The following is a 20516-nucleotide window of genomic DNA, read 5'->3' on the forward strand; positions in this document are numbered from 1 at the left end:
CAAAAATACATTCAAAATCACATGGTTTAGCTGATTTATTGACTTCTTAAACATGATAAGCCAAATCCATTGCCAGGCCAGCAACAGTTCCACACCAGTTAAGGGGCTGTGCATTGAATTGACATCGTACGCTTCATCAAAAGGAAGGTTTTCTGTATTTTGCCATTTTAAAAAAAAAAGGACGACAAATCATTCGAGAAGATGATAAGGACGCAGGTGTCCTGCGAGTAATGCTCAAGGGAAACATCCTTCACATCTGTTGTCTGACTCCGCCTTCAAATCTGTCATGCGAGTTTAGCAAAGTTGTCAATTAATGCGAAGACGCCATCTTTATCTTCTTCGTCATCATGTCTGTGCAATTGGCAATGAGACACGCTGGGGGAAAAAAAACAAACAGAAAAGCCTATACGTCCAGTCATACAATACACAAGTACAAACATTATGAAAAAAATTAGCTTACTTCTTATACATGTTTATACAAAAACTAAGAGGTGCTTTTTTTGTTGTTGTTATCGCCACCCTTCCTCTCCATACGCAGCTATGAACTTTGCTGTGGTCTTTTTGTTTTTTGTTTGTTTTTTACAACAGTTCCTTGACACTGGAGGACAGTAGAAACATTTGGGACAGGACTGGTGCACAACATTAACAAACAAGTCAGTGAGTCCACAACTCAAACAGAAGATATTATAGTTTCATATAATCTTACTCAAGAGATCCCCCCCCCTACCCATGCACTACACAATAGTCTTGGATGTTCATATATTACATGTATGCTACATTCTCGTATTTCTTATATCACTGATATAAAGGCAAACAATTTCCAATGCAAAGTGTAAGCCCTGCTTTCTTTACATTTAAATTAGTATTATATGTCGAAGTCAGACAATTCAAACGGTATGACTTATAGCTCATAGCAAACATAAATATAGTTTGTAAATTGAATTTGACAAACTGGTCATTCCTCTGATAGCAAGAATAGCAATTTCAACATTGGTTTAGTGTTTTCTTCAACGATCACAATGTCTATATACATCACCAGAACTAAAGCAAGCTCAATTTGAACATTCGGATCTTCCAATTGTTTTGTGAGATGCGCACAGAAATACACCTAAAAATACACAATTCATTTCCAGGAGAGGTTACAGCAGTTGATTTCTAATCGATATATTTCAAATGCATACCAAAACATCTTAAAAAAAAACACACACACAAAAAAAAGTTGCTCATTTCATAATGTCCTAATACTCTGTGCAGCCACTCGCAGGTGGTTTCATAAGAATGAAGTCCATTGATTAAATGCCGTAACTGTAAAATGTATTCATACTTGTGTCCTGTGCCATGTCTTTAGAGGGTCAAAGGTTGCAGAGCAGTCGTCACGGGTTGGCTTAACTGCCCAACTCACACTGATGATGGGATGGGATGCTGTTCTTTCTTTAATCACCATATGATATTCCATTAACTGCAAATCATACAAAGCAAGAGTTTCAAGTTGTGCATTTACAAACATACGAATACAGGAAGTACTTCATCGCAATACCAAAGAGGAGAAATGTGGAGCGTAATTTAGGGACTATTTTGGGAAAATACGACACGGCTTTCCGCCAAACAGTCGGCAAAGAAAGAGAAAGGCGGAGGAATTAAAATCCCAGCTGTCTAGACGCCAGTCACTTTTCACTTCAAAAGAGAAAACCGCCACCGAAGCATCATTCAGGGTGAGTGTCGTCATGGTTAAAAATAATATATTCTTCCAAGAAGGAGAGTTGGTAAAAGAGGCATTCATTGAAGCATCTGACAATAATTTGACAATAAAGTTGTACTGTACTTGACTCCTTGTTCCGAGACTTGAAAAATAATCAACTCAGATAATTACAAAAAATGGATATAGTTAATTATGATGCGTGTCGTGCAATCTTGGCTCAATCGATTATGCAAGGTACATCAGCATACAATTTACATCCTAAACAAAGAATCCTAAAGAAACAGTGTATGACGAGCACACCCTGAAACATTGTCATGACTCTAAGTTGCCACTGGAGGGCAGCACAAACAAGGTTTTCCACGGCTGTTTTTGGGTGCAGTCAGCCTCAGTGAGTGTTTCTTACTGGGAGGGGATGCTGGGTGAGCCGGAGCGATGGAAGTGGATGTTCTGCCACTTGCCATCACGGCGGTGCCACACGCGGGTCTCCTCGGACTGCATGGTGCGCGGCATGCCGCCGCCGTCCATGTATTGGGTCAGGCGAATGTAGGCGATGCACGCCGCATTCTCCCCGATCAGGTGAACGTGCGGGTTCAAGAGAATGGTGTGCACAGGCTTGTTCCCTTTAGACAGGGCTGCAAATCAAGCAGTGCGAGCAAATGTCAGAAATACTTGAATAAATGTTTAATGGCTTTCTCATAGGCGAACCACACGAGCACATACACTGTATTTAAAAAAAAACTATCAAACTCAAATTCCAGTTCGGCAACATGGCTTTAACATTTAATCTCTGATAACTCTCTCTCCACCGCAACATTAAATTTATGATTTTATTCAGGAAGCAAATGACAGTGTCAGAAGACAATTCAAACCATATTTGTTTTCTTTTCAACCCTTTTAGGATTCGTTTTATTTCTCCCTAAACAAAATTTAAAAAAATCTAAATAATCAAATATTTGCGTCTTCTAAGCATATTCCTCAGGTCAACATTTCAAATGTGAATAGACATTTGTGATCACACACTAATGACACCTTTGAAAAGGTTTGGTGTGAAATACCACCGAGCTTCTTTCTTGTCGTACAAAAAAAAAAAAAACATAAGGTGTTTGTTTCTTGGTGGGAATTAAATTCTGTAGGCTTTTTTAAAGTAGATAATAGAGGGGTTGCAAAAGTTGGCAACACTGACTTTTGTAAACTAGCTCTCCTGTTAATGTAAGCAGTGAACATCCGCCGGGAAGCACTTGAAATATGGAAATTGCTAAACAAATCTGTCCTGCACAATAAAACCAAATGAATGGTGAGATAGTTTCATTGGCAAGCCCGATCTCAAATGCAGCTGCCACCATCGAGAAACCAAACACCGGTTGTTCCTTACAAGCAACGCCAACTTGATGTGGGGAAAAATGAGGAACTCTGTACAATATGATGTTGATTTTGGCATGCAAAGCCAATGAGGTTTCTGGGACATAACCAGTTTATCTGAACTATTTTTACCTCGGCTGCAGACATTTCACCATTTATAGCAACAGTCGTAATTCTTTAGGGATTTTGATCCCAAGATCTTAGCATACCTGCGGCAGCTGTGATATGATTACAATGACAGTGACAACAAAGTAACGCTATTGATTTATATGATACACTCTGACCATGTAGCCTACATAATAGGCTACACTTATTGTATCCATTCTTTTCTTTTTCATACTATGCTTCCATTATTGTACTGAACCCTTTGAGGGACAGCGGTTACTACAGTGGACAGCTTATCATGTTATCAGGTTGCAGGGTGCATGAAAGGGTTCAAATGCGTTGGCCCATGACACTTCACTTCTCAGTCAAATCTCAGGGAACTGCGACTTCCTTTCCCAATTGCCAAAGACGCATGGTAGTTTAATTCAATACTCTAAATTGCCCACAGATGGAAATGTGAATGTGGACGGTTGTTTTTCAATACAAGTATGCAATTGACTGTTGACCAGTCCACATTTTAGAACACCTCTCTCGTTCTGACTTAAATGGGCTGTTTAATTTAGATGATGTGCTAAACGCATTTAGTCCGCTTGAACAAGCTGCTTAGACTGCACTTCCAAGAGGTCACCATCATTTATATTCGTGAACTGACCATTCTCGAAGTAAAAGCGGTGGAAGTCATGTCCTTCCACCAGATTTCCCAGTGCCTCCGGCTCAAAGGAAGTCAGGCCGGGATCACAAATCTTCCTGTTGCGGAAAAGTCGGAAGAATGAGCAAAGAATCTGTCGAGAACACTCGACAAGTTATGATCCCTGCACGGCCTGGGAAAAAATGACTTACGCATAGGCCTCAAAGTCTCCATTGTTGATTGACTCAATTAACTGCTCGGTGACTTTGATAATTTCCTGTTTGCGAGCTGAAACAGAAGATCACAAGACAAGCATAACTGCACTAAACGGATGTGAAATGACTTGAGAGCGGGCAAATGCGGTTCTAAGTGAATCTAATATCAAATGTGCCTCAGATGATGGTCTGCTCTAGAAGTTATTAGAAATGGAAGGCACTTAGGAACAATTTTTTTTCAAAATCCCTGGTGTTCCTCGTATATGTATCTAAGACTCCCATGACTAATAACAACAGAGGGGTCCGGAATTGACGATGACACACAATTCCTTTCACCCAACGAAATGCACAAAATCAAACGATGACTATTTGACTAAGGAACATGTTGAATTACCTTTAGTGTTATTGGTGCAGGCTGGGGGATATTGAAAACATGACTTATTTCATGCAACAAAAAAAGCATTTGTTACAAGGCGAATATATTGCATATACAAACTAGAGCCCGACCGATACGGATCTTTTGAAGTTGATGCTTGTTTTATGTTGTCTTGAGAGGGAAGAAATTTCTTCTGTGCTGTACACAAACAGCACATTTGACAATAAAGTTGTACTTAACTTGACTTGATGCGCAGATTTTGGTTATCCTTTTCAGTTGCATGGCACAATGCATTTCATTCATTAAGTCATTGGCATGAATCCTTGTCACACATGCGTTTGTGTTACCAGTAGATAATGTGAGTCATATTTAACACATTTCAGTTCTATTCAAGCTTCTCTCTGCTTTATTTTCTTTCTTTCTTTTTTTAAACTGTACTTTAGGTTGTGTGTAACAAAGTGACAACCGGGGCAATTCCTCACGCAACTTGTATTGTTCACCTAAGCATTGTTTGTAAGGTTTGCTTTGTTTTGAATGACGGGTCCATAGAATAATCTGATCAACAAATTTAAAATATATACATATTGATATATAGATATATATATGTGTGTGTACAGAGAGGTGAACTTATATGGATAAGGATATAACATTTGTAATAATGACACAACTACCCTAAATGAGTATGTAAAGGTAAAAACAATCTGCAAGTATTTGATTTTGGCCGATGTTTGAAGGGCCATAATCGGCCCATTTAATCAGCCGGCCGATTAATCGGTCGGGCCCTAATATATACGGTACTTTGGTGAGCACGTATGGAACAGTTAATGTTAGGGAAAGGGGGGAATAGGGTATGTCAGAGGGCATAGGCATTTTCCCCTTTAATAACAATACAAAAGAATGAAGCTTTGAAGCAAGGGAAGTCATCAAAATCAATTAAAAAAAAAAAGATCAACATGGAAAATGGAGACGTCAACACAGATCATCATCGGAACACGATGGGATTTTGAGGCACTTTACATTTGCGTGAGAAGTTTTCTTCCGATAGATGGCTGGGTGACACAAGAGGAACCAGGTGGTGCATCCTCCCTCCACACCACATCACAACAGAGGGACTTACTTTGAAATGAGTAGGTGGGAGTCTGCCTTGACTCAGACATCTGTGAGGAACGGCTCTTAGAGCTCAAGATACCGCTCACTAAGCTGCCCAGACGAAGGGCTGCAAGAGGTTGCATGGGGGTGGTGAGCGAGTGGGTGGACAGGGTGTGTTTGTGTTTGTGTGGGCAGAAAGGATTATGCGGGAAAGGGAAAAAAAAAGATTCTTGGCAAAACATGTGAAAGGAGAGACAAAAAGTAGCGGTGTGTATGCAAATTTGACGTCGTTGCATCTGTGATTCACATAAACCACTACAGATGAAAATAATGCAATGCCAAGTGGAAAACAAGGTGCGTTGCACCGTCATGTTGGATGGTAAAAAGAAATAAAGCACGCAGTGGGAAAACGGCGCGCGGCTACTGACTGGCTGCCATAACCCCCGCAGCGTAGGTGTGAAGTGTGAACCAGTGACAACTTGTCCTACCTTTAACGTCCTCGTCTTCGATGGTGGTGTTGGCACTCTCAATGGACTCCTTAACAATAACATTTGCATTCATTAACAATAACAGTGGACACGTGGGGCCATTCAAGTGAACGCAATGTCATTTTGTGAGAAAAGAGTTAATAAGATGACAATAAAAGTGTCATATCGCCCCCACCCCTCCACAAATGTTGAACTGCATTTCAAATAAAAGAGGTACTGTCCCATTTTGCACTTGATAAGATATTTTGTTCGCCTAATAGCATTAACTTGTGTCATGTTTTTCATAAAAATGTTGTTCTTTTTTTCCTCTTTGTGTCCGTGGAGATTTTCAGTCACTCGCGATCCTCCGCAAAACTTGAATCAAAGCAACCGGACGCTTTTTGTTTGTTGAAATTGTGTTTTGTCTTGTTTTCCCAAAACTGGCCAAAATAATTCAGGCAATGGTGCTATCGGGCAAACGAATGGTGTTTTTGAAAGGAAAGAAAAATGGCGAAAACGTTACCTTGTTTCCATCCACAGGATTGTGGATCACAGTCGTCTGAGGTTCCTAAAAAGAGCATGTGAGAACATGAGTGATTTAATTACCACGTCCATCATCATCATCATCATCATTACACCACAGACATGCCTTTTAGCTCTCAAAAAACATGAACTCAACAGCATAATAATACTTGTGGTTGGATGTGGTCTGCCTAATGCTATATTTTCCACCATTATTGTATTACAATCATAGTAGTAGTATTCATAGTACAGCAGCAGTCGATTAGGAAGGTTAAAGGCAGTCTTCTGTCCATCTATTCTATCCATCTATCGAATCAAATGTCTTGGTTTTTGTAGAATCCCTCCCACTCGCCAACTCTGACCTCCTAATCACTCACCCAGATTACACTAGATTATAACATCCTTGTGTGTGCATGCGCGTGGGCGCGTCCGCGCATGTGTATTTGAACACGTAGAAAAGAACAGAGAGCAAAAAAGTGATGTGTGCACCCCGCCCCCCCCCCCCCCCCCCCCCCCCCGCCCCCGTGTTCAGTGTAATCGGCGGACAGCAACTAGGAGCACGGAGTCTTTTGACGTCATGCAGAGCGGCGGTCATGTGACCCCCGTGCGCTCGAACAATCACAGCCACAGACACAGAAGCAAACCATTGGGGAAAGCACACCGAGCCAAGGAGGCGCCAATCCTCACGCGCCAATCGCAAAGCAGCATTCACAGAACATGCCTTCTCGTCATGAATCACAGGCAAACACCGATGAAGGGAGTATTGACATACATGACCCCGAATTAAGACATGCGTGTGTTGGTGCATATGAATGGAGAGGGCGGGAGAGGCATTCTCCAGAGAAAAGTGCTTTTGAGGTCGAGGCTGCCTCTGACTACAGATTTCAAAACCACACCAATCAAATCAAATTTAAGGGCATAGAGAGTCGATTGAATTTCTTAAGTGTCGAACATGCATGCTTTTCTCATTCAAATGTTGCACAGCCGTAAACACTCTATAGTTCATTCGGCAAATAGCCCAAACATGACTTACACATCTTTGCCCCATCAAATGACCCCGGCGAGTGGAACGGCCGCGACATTAGGTGCAAATGGAGATTCAAATGAGGTCCGATACAAGAACTGTATCAAAAGTCACTCCGGCGCATTTCCAGAGATGACAATCGTCGTCGTTAAGACATTCCTTTCCCAACATTTCATGCTGGCTGTGTCGCATCGCAGCGAGAAGACTTTAGGATGTAAATCAATCATATGAAAACACATTATTAGGGCGAATAGTAAGATGACAATAATCCAAAAAATAAATAAAAACAAAAATGACCAATTTTTGTAATTTTTCTTTTCACAATTAAACGTTTTCAATTATGATTTGTAAATATGTTCATTTCCTTCAGACAATCACCCAACAGCAATGACACCTCTCAGCGTTTTAGGCATCACACCTACTGTTACATTAATAACGCAATCAGTCTTTGACTCTCTATTTGAGATACAGTTTATGTATCGGGACTCATCGAAACGTGCGTGCGCGCCTAATGAAGGGATATTTAAGCGTGTTCTCAAGTGAAATGGTCACAAGAAAGTCTGAGAGCTAATACAAAAAAATTTGATGTGCGACAAAGGTGAACCTGTACCTCATCCACACTTGGGAATGACAAGGGTGAGGGAGGAGTGTGGGTGACACTTGGTTGTTTATGGAATGCACACATTTGTGGATGAAGGTGTGGGTGTGGGTGTGGGTGAGTGTGTATACCAGTGCAGGGGCAGGGCCAGTGTCTTTAGGACTGGTCGCTGTGTTTGCTTTGTTGTTTACCTGCAAGGGGGCAGTTTAGAGGGAATGTGACACTCATACACACGCACACAAACACACACGTGCACTCTCGCATTTTCGGGATACAACCTGGTCACCGGCCACAGTCACTGCTCTAACTTATGAGTCCCAAATCGATCACCTTCAGTGTTTCATAAAATCTATTTGGTGAAACATCTAAACTGGGACAAATCCTGGAATTTGAACTGGCCACTGGAACTGCCGCAGATCTCATGAGATTCCAGCAATCTCCCGAGACTTCAATTTATCCCGCGAGACTTCAGCACAGTGGTCATCGAAAGAATTAACCGCGCAAATGCATTGTTCTTTGTGGCTTAATTTATGTAAGGGGACCAATAATGGCAAGGAGTGTCTCTTTAATGGAAGGATGTCACCCTGTAAGGTTCCACTCTACTTTGATCAAATCGACTTGTGAGTGAGGACATGAGAAGATAAATCATCAAAAATGTTACTTGCTGATCTATGACTAATCAGCACCACCGGTTGGTTAGATGTGAAGAATGAAAAAAAAATAATCTTTGAATCAAAAATATAGTCAACGCGTCCTTTTTGGTGAAGTCCTACTGTGTTAGGATTCGTTTAAATTTTGCTGGAATGGGATGAGGTCACATGGATGATGGATCAACTCCCATCTTAATGGACACTGCAGTGTGATAATCTTGTCAGCCAGAGTGCGACCAGGAGAAGAAAAGTAAAGGGTGATCCTACAAGAAATGTACCTCAGCCAAATGTGGTTTGCGTCACCACTGTGAGATCAAGCAAATAAATAACCATCGGCCGCCGCCTGGCGTGACTTTCCCTGAATGATGATGTCGCTAAGTGCACAATGCATAATAATTGCCTTTTATGCTCCTCAGACACCAAACGTTCAATCAGAATTATGCATGAAACAAAGCTCCGCCTGGCGTATTAGCCACTCACCTTAACGCCGTCTGACTTTTTGTTCAGCAAACTCTTGGCTGCTGTGGGCCCAAAAGACAGAAAACAAGTTTCAGCACTAGAAGTGAGACGACGGCAATCTAGAGTGTCAGGATTCGCTAACATGCAGCAAGCATCTCAACTACATTGGGCTTGGATACAAAATCAACTGCGAAATCTCAAATCCGAAGCACAGCATTTGCTTTTGAAGCATTTCGACAAGGTTATTTTTCTTCCAGGTATTAACTCACATGGATGCCGAGTGGAGTGGGTGTATTTAGCAAGCGACGATTTCAAAGACTCCCGCAGGAGTGGTAAGTTGGTGATTTGCACTCACATTAGCGTGCTCTTATCCTCTACAGGGACATTTGTCATAGCTGAAAGAGCGTCTTAAAACTGCATGCTATATCCGGCTAAAGATTTTCCTTTAATCGTGTAGAGTAGTAGCATTTTTTGCAAGCGTGCAGTACCAATCAATCATTTTGTCTCCATGCATAAGGGATTATCTGTTTGAGCTGAAAAAAAAGTAATATATCAAATTAATGATGAGGCACATTCCTGCTTCCCAAAAAATTCTTACCTCAAATTGAAACCACAATCCAAACAAAAGGAATGAAATTAAAAAAAAAAAAGGGAAGAAAATGATGAATAAAACGTGGACACAAATGCTACGACACTTTACGGTTGAATTGAGAGCGAACGCATGCAAGCAAAAGACTGAGGGGGAAAAAAAGTGAAATGACATGAACAAGAGAAATGCGTTATGGCACAGATGTACAGTACAGCTCACGGAGAGATGACAAAGAAAAATGTATTCAATCTCGGTGTCAAGATAATCTTTGTACATAAATACTAAAACAAACAGACTAAAACAAGCATTCCAAATTAGGTTCGGAACTTATTGATTCAATGGCTTTAATCACTTTTTCAGTAAGATAATACTGCATCGACAATTTAAGACCAAATGAGGATTTAGTTTTGTTTGTTTTACTCAGGGATGCCTCTACAGTTGTAAAGTGTCATTTACTTTACATTTACTAAAAAAAAAAAACATCAACCAAGTAAATCTGCATTTGGACAAAGGTGAAATTCATTTGATACGGACTATCGAAAACACATCCAGTCTACGAAAGAAAAAAAAACGCAACTTGGCGTTTGTAAAGACGCTTGAAACAAAGGAAAATTTCTTTTTTGAGTATGTTTTACCATTTTTAACTGTCAATATCTAAGGAAGTAAGCAAGTCAAAGAATGAAAGTCTCACAATCAATATTTTAGCGTGTGCCCAAATGATCAAATGCATTGCACATCGCTATCATTAGCACTAGTTAGCACTAGCGGTATCATAGTTGTCCTGGCTGGTCCACGAGCATTACAGACCAGTCTTTCCCAACCTTCACTGAGCATATATCCGACATGAGCAAATCATACCATCCAACAACACATTTTCTGTCAGTCGGGAAGAGCATTGAATTGTTCTGCCTGTCACTACGTGATGCTGGTATTGATGAACAAAAATATCCTTTTTGAAGGACTAATTAAGTGAAACTGGATAATTCCCCGTGGCACACCTGATCATCTCAGCGGTCGGAAATCACTCATATGGACCATTCAAGTACGGTATGTAACGACCAAGATGTTAGCTAACCCACTTTATTTCTAAGCCTTGAATAGCTCACTGAAAGAGACATACCTGAGAAGTTTCTTGTGACCAGCAAAGTGGTCAGTATGGCCCCCTGCAGTGACAGGAAGGGAAAGAAAGGAGAGGCAATGATAACAGTCGGAAGGGAGAAGACCGGAAGACTGATTAGATCTTTACAGCAAGAAAAAGTAGTCTGCCACTGTGAGGGTTCCCAAAAAGTGAGTCATTACTTTTATGTTGTGTTAGAGGTGTCTTGAGGGTCAAAGACATAGAGATAGAAGTCAAAGATGGCTACAGGAGTCACAAGAATAGAAAGACCCCGTCTCGCCAGACGTCTCACCTTGAGTTTCCTCCTGGCGTTGAATTTTTTCAGGCACTCCACAGTCTCCTGCCTGTGCATCAATGAAGCTACAGTGGACCGTTGCTACGGCAAAAGGAAAATTTAAGAATTGTGAGACAGAGCAAAAAAATAAATATGTGACAGCTATGCCTGTGGTTATCTGACACATACGCAGATCCAGGGATGTTTGAGGGCCTCTGAGGCAGTGATGCGTTTACTGGGGTTGATGGTGAGCATCTTGTTGATCAGATCTTTGGCCTCGGGAGTTACGGTGTCCCACTCGGGGGACGGGAACTGTCAGACAATATCAAGGACACAAACATGGCCTACACCGGTAAAGATAATTACGTCAAATGTAATCAAGACATATCAAAAAATAGTTTTTTTAATCATGAGTTGCCTCATGAATAATGATGACTAATGAGCTTATCTGTTTTGGATTAGACTTTGCAAAGCCAAAAACGCCTTGGAAAAAAGTTTTTTGGACTGATGAGAGCAAGATCAACCTCTACCAAAGTGACGTAAAGGTCAAATTATGGAGAAAGAAAAGATCTGCTTATGGACCAAGCATACAAGCTGTCATGTCAGAGCCTGGGCTTGCATGGTTGCTTCTGGAGCGGGTTTGATAGTCTTTATTGATGATGTAAACCATGAAGGTAGCACCAGAATGAATTCTGAAGTCTAATAAAAACATTTTGTCTGGCAATTTACAGAAAAAAAAAACACCCAAACTAGTCGAGAGAAGCTTCATCACTCAACATGGCAATGACTCAAAATGCACTCCTAACACTGCAAGGGACTTGATCAGAGGGAAAAAATGGAAGGTCTGAAAAAGTCAAGTACTGGACCTTAACCCAATAGAGCATGTATTTCACCTCCTGAAGGGAACTCCACCCCTGCCCCCCCCCCTTCAAAAACAAACAAGAACTAAAAGAAGCTGCAGCAAAAGCCTGGAAAAGCATGTCAAATGAAGAATTCAAAAATCAAGTAAAGTCACTGGGTTGCTCCATAAATATTAAATCACCATGACCATTTCAATATGTTGTATGTTTGGATAGTCCAGTAGTGAGTTGGTTTCCATCACTGCCACGCCAGTCGTATTGAACAGTGTGTGTGTGTGCTTGCATGCATATGATTGCACTCACATCATAGGCCCCAGCCTTGATTTGTTGATATAGGCGGTGTTGGTCTTCATCCCAGAATGGAGGGTAGCCCACCAGCAGAATGTATAAAATCACTCCTAGGGTGGTATGAAAAGTGACGGTTAAGACAGAAAGAGCAAATAGTGCAATGTATCTAAATCTGACTGCCCGGGGACGCAACAGAAATCTGGAAGTTTGTGTTTGCTTATCATGTTCATCGCGGCCAATTGAAAATGAGTGAGGCTTGCTTCAATTCAATACAAACAGCAGTTCATTTACCGCAGGCCCACATATCCACTGGCTTCCCATATGGATCTTTCCTCAAAACTTCAGGAGACAAGTACCCTGGGGTACCAGCAAAGCCTGGAGAAGTGAAATAAAGTCATGGAAGAGGTATGAAAAATGATCTACCGAGAGTGTGACAAACCAACGAATGAATCAGTTTGTAAAACTGATTTGCGAATACTCACCAAACCATGCCTGCTGGTCCCCCTGCACCTCGATAGCCAGCCCAAAGTCAGCTAACTTGACAGCCGCCCCCTTCAGCTTACTGGCCAATAGAAGGTTCTCAGGCTGCAGGGGGGGCGGAGTCAAACAGGTTAGAGGTGAAAGGTCACACACCCTTGCAACAAGAGGCCCCAAGACACGGATCTAAAACCAGATCAGTCCAACCAAATCCTAATCAAAAGTATTAGGGGTGAAATAACTAAAGTGCTCTTAAATCTGTGCCTTGAGTGACTCCCTTGCTGCCACTCATGTTGTTTAGGGTTGTGGTGAGCTGAAGCCTGAAGGCGAAAGCCGAACTACACCCCGGACTGAGCAGTACCCAATCAGGGGGCTATTGTCAATGTTACATTGACCGGGAATTGAGCACATCCATGAAAGTCATCTATTTGAACCAATTACCAAACATTGGACCAATTGCATCCTGAGTCGGGATGCATGGAATATGCTCTACGAATACTGACCCATTCTTTGAGTCCATGGGTGGGAACAAAGAGCAATGAAAATACACAAGTGGTGTAACACGAAGAGTGGGTGACAAAACGAGCGCCCCACATGAACTGAGCACAAAAATCAATGTACAGAATGTGCCTACATAAGCATCCGCATACAGTCTTTGTCATGTCAACTCTCTTTACTGATTGGCTGAAATAAATACCATGGTTCTATTGCCTTATAGAAAACTCATTTACAAGTTTCCTTTAAGAAATTTGGTTCCTTTCCCATGAAGGGCGATGCCGGGTTCAACTCAATCAGTGCAGTCTGGTATAGAGTTTATGGGCATTTCCATTGTCAAAACCTGTGTACCACACCAAAATCATTCACATTCTTAAATTTCAGTGATGTTAGACATGCTCCAGTACATTGACGGATCAAAAGGGAATGGTCACTTCAGCGCGTCAACAAGAATGGAATGAACACAAAAGAAAACTCTTTATCAAGAACTTGGACTGTGTTGTTAGAATTAACTATTGGTTCGCGCACATATGATGTCATACTATTTACATGCCATAAACACACATCTATGTGAGAAGCATAAGTGGGGCCCGTGTTTACCACCCTAAGCTGAACTGAACTTTGCCGCTTTCCAGCACCAGATACAGATGCAGAAAAGGTCTTTTTCAACCTCAGGCCATTTTAGACGGCACCGTGTCATGAATTATACATTTTCTAACATTTCCAGAATCATCCTGTGAAATTGACGGGACAGACTTGGGCCTCAGTAGGACAAATGGACATGCCCTAAATTAAAAAACAAAACAAAAAAAGCATCTGAAATCTCAAGTGCAAACTGGCGGATGATGACAGCCATTAAGCATTATTCCGTTTCCTGTCGCGCATGTTCAGAACTCGCTAGAACATATTCACAAGTGCTTTCTGGCTGCCTCTTTCCGTCACATACAACCACCCCGCGGGAGGTTTTAAGCATGCAGACGAGTGGTGGAATATTCATGATCAAGGAAAATCATTCAAATCACAGCATGGTTTTTACATAATTATGCAAATGGGGGTCCTGATTTGTGATTGCGCCTGTTCCTGTCACTCCGGCGCTACAATTTAGACACCAGTCTTGACAAAGAAATGCAATAAACTATTAAGAGCAGCTTTATCATTATTATTATTTATCTTGACAAGTATGTCTTGGGGCAAGGGTAGTGAATCAAGAAACGGATTCTAACAGCACATTGTTGCCAAATTGATTATTCTTCTAAACTCATCAGAAAAAAGTTTTTACTTTGCACATGGAAACTAAATTGATTTTTAAAAATATGATTACATTATAATATTAATTATATTCAATTATTTAACTAATGCGAGAGACATATAAAATGTTTATTAAAAAAAACTTGAGTGCTATTTTTTCTAACTGAATCGAGCATTTCCTCTGAGTGAATCATGAAAATGATTCAACTAATCAAACACAGAAGGTGTCTTTTTGTGATGGAATCTGTTGAAACAAAGATGTGGATTGTTGTTTGCAACCGTTGTATTGACGATATACAGTCAGTGGCCATTATATTAGGTTTTACGCACAATCTAATAAATATATCAATTGGATTGTATTGGATTGGATAAACTTTATTGTCAAATGTACTGTATGTGTAGCATGCGGGTGTCCGCGCCGCTATCAAAAGAAAAGTTTTTTAAAAAAGACAATACAAAACAACACATGAGACACAGACAATCGTGCATTCCTAACCACCTTCCTGCATACACTTTGTTGTCTGAAGCAGTTAGCGATTCAAAGTGTCCTTTTCACCAGTGGATCAAAGACGTCATGCTGCAATGTGCACACGTCTGCTACAAGCTAAGCTGGAAAGCAACAAGAATATATAAGTTATAAGAAGTAAATATATAAGAAATAATAAGTTGCCTTATTTGCCTGCAAATACCCATCAATTCAAAGCAGCGCTACTCCAGTGAAAATTAACAACTAAAAACAATAAACATAATGTAAAAACGAATATCTCTCTGAACGTCCCATATAAGACAGAGCATCACTATCTTTTAAAGTCTCCATTTGTCACGCTGCACTCCTGCAGGATCTCATTCGATTGTGCAGGTGTACATCGGCGGTAGAGGTGGTTCCGCCCCTATGTCTCTTTGAATCTCTAGCTGTCTGTTACAGAAGGTTGGAGACAGTCACCAAGGACCACGGGGTAGGGAGACATACAAACCTTCAAATCCCTGTGGACGATCCCATTAACATGGCAGTGATGGACACTCTCCAGAATCTGTTGGATGCAGTGGCTGAGGGCAGAGGAAGAGCAGGAATAAGAATACAGCCATGTTATATGTATATATATACATATATATACGGTACATATATATATGTATATATATGTCACAGTATGTAACGGCAAGGACACGAAGAGGAGGGAGAGGCGAGGAAACAAGCCCATAGCAATTCATCACATCCTCTATCATCAGACAGACATTTATGTGTGATGTTGTAGACAAACCAAAGCTACGGCACAAGAGCTCTCCCGTGTTCCGTCCTCCCACCGTCTCCAGAGAAATAGCTAGAGCGGTGAGGTATGCAGTGTATGATTAATACCGTAGGCTATATGTCGTTAATCACCTTTATAAATAGCTCTCTGAGATGCCTCCGAGGAGAGGCAGCTGCATCACACCTAAGAGACGACCATACGCGAAACACAGCGATATACACTCAGACCTGCACCGCAGTCGTTTCCCGCAGGACACGCACAACGGAGGCCTGAGACGATTGCGCGTGTTACCTGGCATCAGCCTCGCTGTAGTACTCGCGGGCCACGATGTCCTCGAAGAGCTCCCCTCCCGTCACACTGTTGGACACGAGACAACATTTTCAGTGTGTCGCTATTCAACACAAAGAACACCGTGATTTTATGGTAAAAGACTCTTGTTTACGTGTGGCAAACGACGACTTACAGATCAAACACCAAATAGTGGAAGCCCTCCTCCGATATGCTGTCATGGAGGCGCACTGTAAATGAAGACGACAAAGGAGGGGAACTCAAAGCCGGAAAAGCTTTTTTTTTGTAAGACAGCAGTATTGTGCCGCTTTAACGTCAAGGGTCTGCTGTCCTTTCTGACAATACATCAAAATAAAAACTAGTGGCCGGTAATTGGGGGTTATGTCATATTAGAACTCTGACTGTAAATTTCCCCATTGCGGGGCAAATAAAGGATCTTAATTTAAGTATATTTTTGGTGTACCTAATGTAGTGGTCTGTGACTGTTTAAATATCGGATAAGTGGGATGTGAAAAGGGGAAAACGAAATGGGTTCATGATGGTTTCAGAAGGAAGCAAAAGCGTGAGGCTTCCGTGCCTGACGATGACTCAGCTGAGAGATTGCGCACATAAATCATCCTTAGGTCCCACGTACGCACACAAACACATGTGATTTCCTTTTTTTGTCCCTCCTCACACGCTTGCTGTCCAGAATAACCACGACTGGGAATCACCGCAATGTCTTTGTGCACATGTTGTCTTGCAAGAGGCAGCAATTACGGCTCACCAATGTTGGGATGCTTCAGTAAACGGCAGATCCTCGCCTCTCTTTCCAGCTTTTGATGATCTGAAAGAAAAACGCAAGCGACACAAACACAGAAAACAGAGCTATTTTTAGCACAGTGATTGGCTTTCTGAATCATCTGGCGTGGCGTCGGCTTCATTGTTGCCACTGTGTGTGTCACTGCTTTGTGGTGGGCGTGTGCATGCCAGGCTTGTGCAGCTCTTCCCTTATCAGAACCGAGTATTGGACAAAATAATGTGACCTGACATGTTCTTGGGAAAGGGCATTTAACAGACAGTACCGCAGTGTGGACATTATTGTCCCAACTCAAAGTGAGCTGCATGTTGCTGTCTGCCCTCAGTCCAAAAAGCTCATTAATTGATTCGTAATGTTCACCAGTTCATTGTATCAGTGTCTTTATTAGGTGTCACTATTAAGGGCAGGCTCGCCGTTAGGCAAAACCTGGGGTCTCGAGATTCCTAAGACCCCTTAAAACATTGCTCACCTAACTACGGCCCGCGGGCCGGATCCGGCCCGCCTCCACATTTGGTCCGGCCCCCTGAACAATACCACAGTCTTTTGATTATTTTCCATCTATGTATATTTGTATTTTATCCTAAAATGTGGCTTTTGCAATAAAATATTCCTCAGTTATGAACTATTTTCATGATTAACTATTAGATTAACTATCGTAACAATTTCATAAACACATATAATGTGACATTTGTCCTTCTGTGGTCTGTGCCGTTATCTGGCAACCCCAGAAAAAAAATCCTAAACCCGTCCCTCTCAAAGAGAACGTAATTAGGGCGAAAAGGTGAGGTGAGAGAAAAAAAATATTCAGAATACAGGGAATTTAACCCAAAATGGAGAAACGATTTGTTTTTCAATGCAAAGAAAAGATTGTCTGTCTCATCTGTCGGTGGCGGTATTCAAAGGATATAATCTGAGGAGACGCTATGAATCCCATCACAAGTACGATTTTTTGCATGGGCAAATGAGAGCAGACAAACTGTCAACGCTAAAAAGAGGAACGTTAGCTCAGCAAAATACATTTGTACGCCAAGCTCAGCTGAACCAGCCATAAGTTCGGGCTAGCTTTCGGTTTACTCAACTGATAGCAAGCAGCGGTAAGGAGAGTTTGTCAAGAAATGCATGAACGCTGTCGCGGAGGTGGTGTATCCCGAGAAGAAAGACGTCTTTAATACCGCGAGTGTATCAAAAAAAGTTATTTGATTTTGTGTGGGTTTCTGGGAAACAATTGATTTTTACGTCTCGGTACTCTTGCAGTCACACTTTTGCTGTTACAAACTGACGGGCCTGCGTGGGTTTTCGCCGGGTGCTCCGGTTTCCTCCCACATTCCAAAAACATGCGTGGCAGGCTGAACAACAAAATGAACAACATTTTGTCCACGCCCATGCATTATTTCAATGACGGTATCATTTTAAATGCAGCTCCTCCATTGCATAGGCAGTTGTAGAGTACTTATTGAAGACGCGAGTCAGTGTAGTTTGCTGCAACACCAAATCTGCTGATTCCCATTTGGAACAAACGATTGGAAGGCGATGTGGTTAAAATGAGTGATGAAGTACGGTGTTGAGGCGACCCACTTCACAGTTTTGCCTCGGGACACAGTTAGCAAGAGAAAGAGGGAGGGAGAGGGAAAAAGAGCAGAGGGTTCTAGTTTCTTTTTCTTTTTTTTCGAAAATAAAATAGGACACCTATTTTTTACTCCCACCCTTTTCTCCTTCCTCTGCTCTTCTTCTTCTTCTTTTTTATAATGAGTTCAACTCAGAATACCAGCTGACTTCTTGGCATCATTAGTGTTTGTTTATGTACTGCATCTTCCTAGAGCAGCGTACAAAATTGAGAATGCAGCATATTTACAGTAAAGCCTCAGGATGAAATATACAGAAAGCAAAAACGACATGAGAAATCCTGAGAATAGTGCAGTTGAGACAACACCATCAGAACACAGATGTATTCCTACCTGAGCCCTGGATGAGGAGGTGGATTTGTGCCAGCTGTTTTGTTAATTTTCCATTCATTATCCTTCCGATCATTTCAGTATGAACGAGCCATTCCTCTAATTAAAGAAGCTGTCCATGTTTCACTCACCATACTGTATGTGCTCTACAAATGTCTTTTATCGCTGCCTTTAATTTTATTGCATATTGCAACATTCTGGCATATGCTGGCGTCCATGAAAGAAAATTGGAGGGGACAGCATGATTACTTGACCTGCTTGAAGCCGTATTGCTCTTGGAACATTGTGAACGCGATGTTGTTTGGGATGTAGCATCAACCCGAAAGATAAATGCGTCCAGGCCAGGCTGCAGGGGTGTCGCTGCAGGCGACAAGGGGCACTGCGTCATCACATCAGTGGATGATTAGTGGAACCCTTTAAGCAAGGTCACTTTCATCTCAGCCTTTCACTGTAACTTAATGACACTTTAGTATTGTATCCATTCATTTTCTCTTGCACTTGTCTTCTCATTAATATTGTGGGTGAGCTAGGGCCTACCCTGACTTTGGGCACATGCTGTACTTGTCACCCGTCGAGCAGATGTGATAAATCAATCGTAAATTCCACAGTATTAAGCAAATGCTTAATGATCGATGAAACAATTATATGTCCAAGTCTATTTGCTACTATACTTGGAATCATAATAACAGCGCTGATGCTCATACGAAAACAACATGAGAGGTTTCCTGGATGATATACAAACATTATAGACCATGACAGAAGGTTATGTGAGGCCACCAGGGCAATGAGAGCAACTTAATCTAAATTAGTGTACCAGCATGAGTTCTTATGTGGGTTTTTGTTTTTTGTTTTTTTACTTCAGTGTTAATCATTACAACTTTGTAAGCATTTCCGGGCATGTACTGCAAATGTACAAAAGAGTCAATTCTTGGATGTTTATCACATACTGAAACTTCCCTCATCCATTTGTTCATTATCTCCCTTCACTTTTTCTCCTTGCTTTCAATCGTCCACATAGGTAGTCCACCTTGCAGCTTGCTGGACATCTGTTGTCTAGCAACTCCACAACCAATCAGAGCTGGCAGGCATCTCCTCTCCTCCCTCTGCAGTGGAACCAGCCTTGCATGCAAATGGTCGGACGCTGAGAGTTTGCTCAAAACTATCAAACTCTACACAAGCGAAGACAGAGAAAGCCAAGTCAAAAGCATTCTATTCCATAAAACACATCCATCCTTGAAGAACTTCTTATGCAAATGCTGAAAATACACAGTGCAGAGCAAAAGACTCGTTATAACTGTCTGGACCGTACAAGAAACTCTGCAGAACTTGAGAATTTCAAAATGAGATTAATTCATTCATTCATCTTCCGAGCCCCTTGATCCTCACTAGGGTCGCGGGGGGTGCTGGAGCCTATCCCAGCTGTCTTCGAGCCGTAGGCGGGGGACACCCTGAATCGGTTGCCAGCCAATCGCAGGGCACACAGAAACGAACAACCATCCGCACTCACACTCACACCTAGGGACAATTTAGAGTGTTCAACCAGCCTGCCACGCATGTTTTTGGAATGTGGGAGGAAACCGGAGCACCCGGAGAAAACCCACGCAGGCCCGGGGAGAACATGCAAACTCCACACAGGGAGGCCGGAGCTGGAATCGAACCTGGTACCTCTGCACTGTGAAGCCGACGTGCTA

At 41.8% G+C, this 20516-nt stretch overlaps 1 protein-coding gene across 17 annotated transcripts in view; it reads right to left on the bottom strand.

Annotated features, from left to right (window-relative positions):
- Positions 1-20: 20 nt before the first annotated feature.
- camk2d2 (calcium/calmodulin-dependent protein kinase (CaM kinase) II delta 2) overlaps positions 21-20516 on the bottom strand; it is a 48067-nt gene continuing 27571 nt past the window's right edge. For 2 of the 17 annotated variants that reach the window (XM_052084544.1, XM_052084545.1), the window contains 20 exons: positions 16841-16900; positions 16250-16304; positions 16078-16143; positions 15514-15586; positions 12802-12904; positions 12611-12694; positions 12335-12429; positions 11361-11483; positions 11190-11273; positions 10901-10943; positions 9213-9253; positions 8214-8273; positions 6462-6506; positions 5960-6008; positions 5500-5598; positions 4401-4421; positions 4004-4079; positions 3816-3910; positions 2103-2331; positions 21-1459 (listed from right to left, as the gene is read on the bottom strand). In XM_052084544.1, the coding sequence (XP_051940504.1) occupies positions 1456-1459; positions 2103-2331; positions 3816-3910; positions 4004-4079; positions 4401-4421; positions 5500-5598; positions 5960-6008; positions 6462-6506; positions 8214-8273; positions 9213-9253; positions 10901-10943; positions 11190-11273; positions 11361-11483; positions 12335-12429; positions 12611-12694; positions 12802-12904; positions 15514-15586; positions 16078-16143; positions 16250-16304; positions 16841-16900 (1505 nt within the window). In that variant the 3' untranslated portion in view covers positions 21-1455. The remainder of the gene's footprint in view (positions 1460-2102; positions 2332-3815; positions 3911-4003; positions 4080-4400; positions 4422-5499; positions 5599-5959; positions 6009-6461; positions 6507-8213; positions 8274-9212; positions 9254-10900; positions 10944-11189; positions 11274-11360; positions 11484-12334; positions 12430-12610; positions 12695-12801; positions 12905-15513; positions 15587-16077; positions 16144-16249; positions 16305-16840; positions 16901-20516) is intronic. The other 15 variants (XM_052084541.1, XM_052084546.1, XM_052084542.1 and 12 more) reach the window with 9 other exon arrangements.

This window comes from Hippocampus zosterae, chromosome 13, assembly GCF_025434085.1.
Source record: "Hippocampus zosterae strain Florida chromosome 13, ASM2543408v3, whole genome shotgun sequence".
NCBI classification, from domain to species: domain Eukaryota; kingdom Metazoa; phylum Chordata; class Actinopteri; order Syngnathiformes; family Syngnathidae; genus Hippocampus; species Hippocampus zosterae.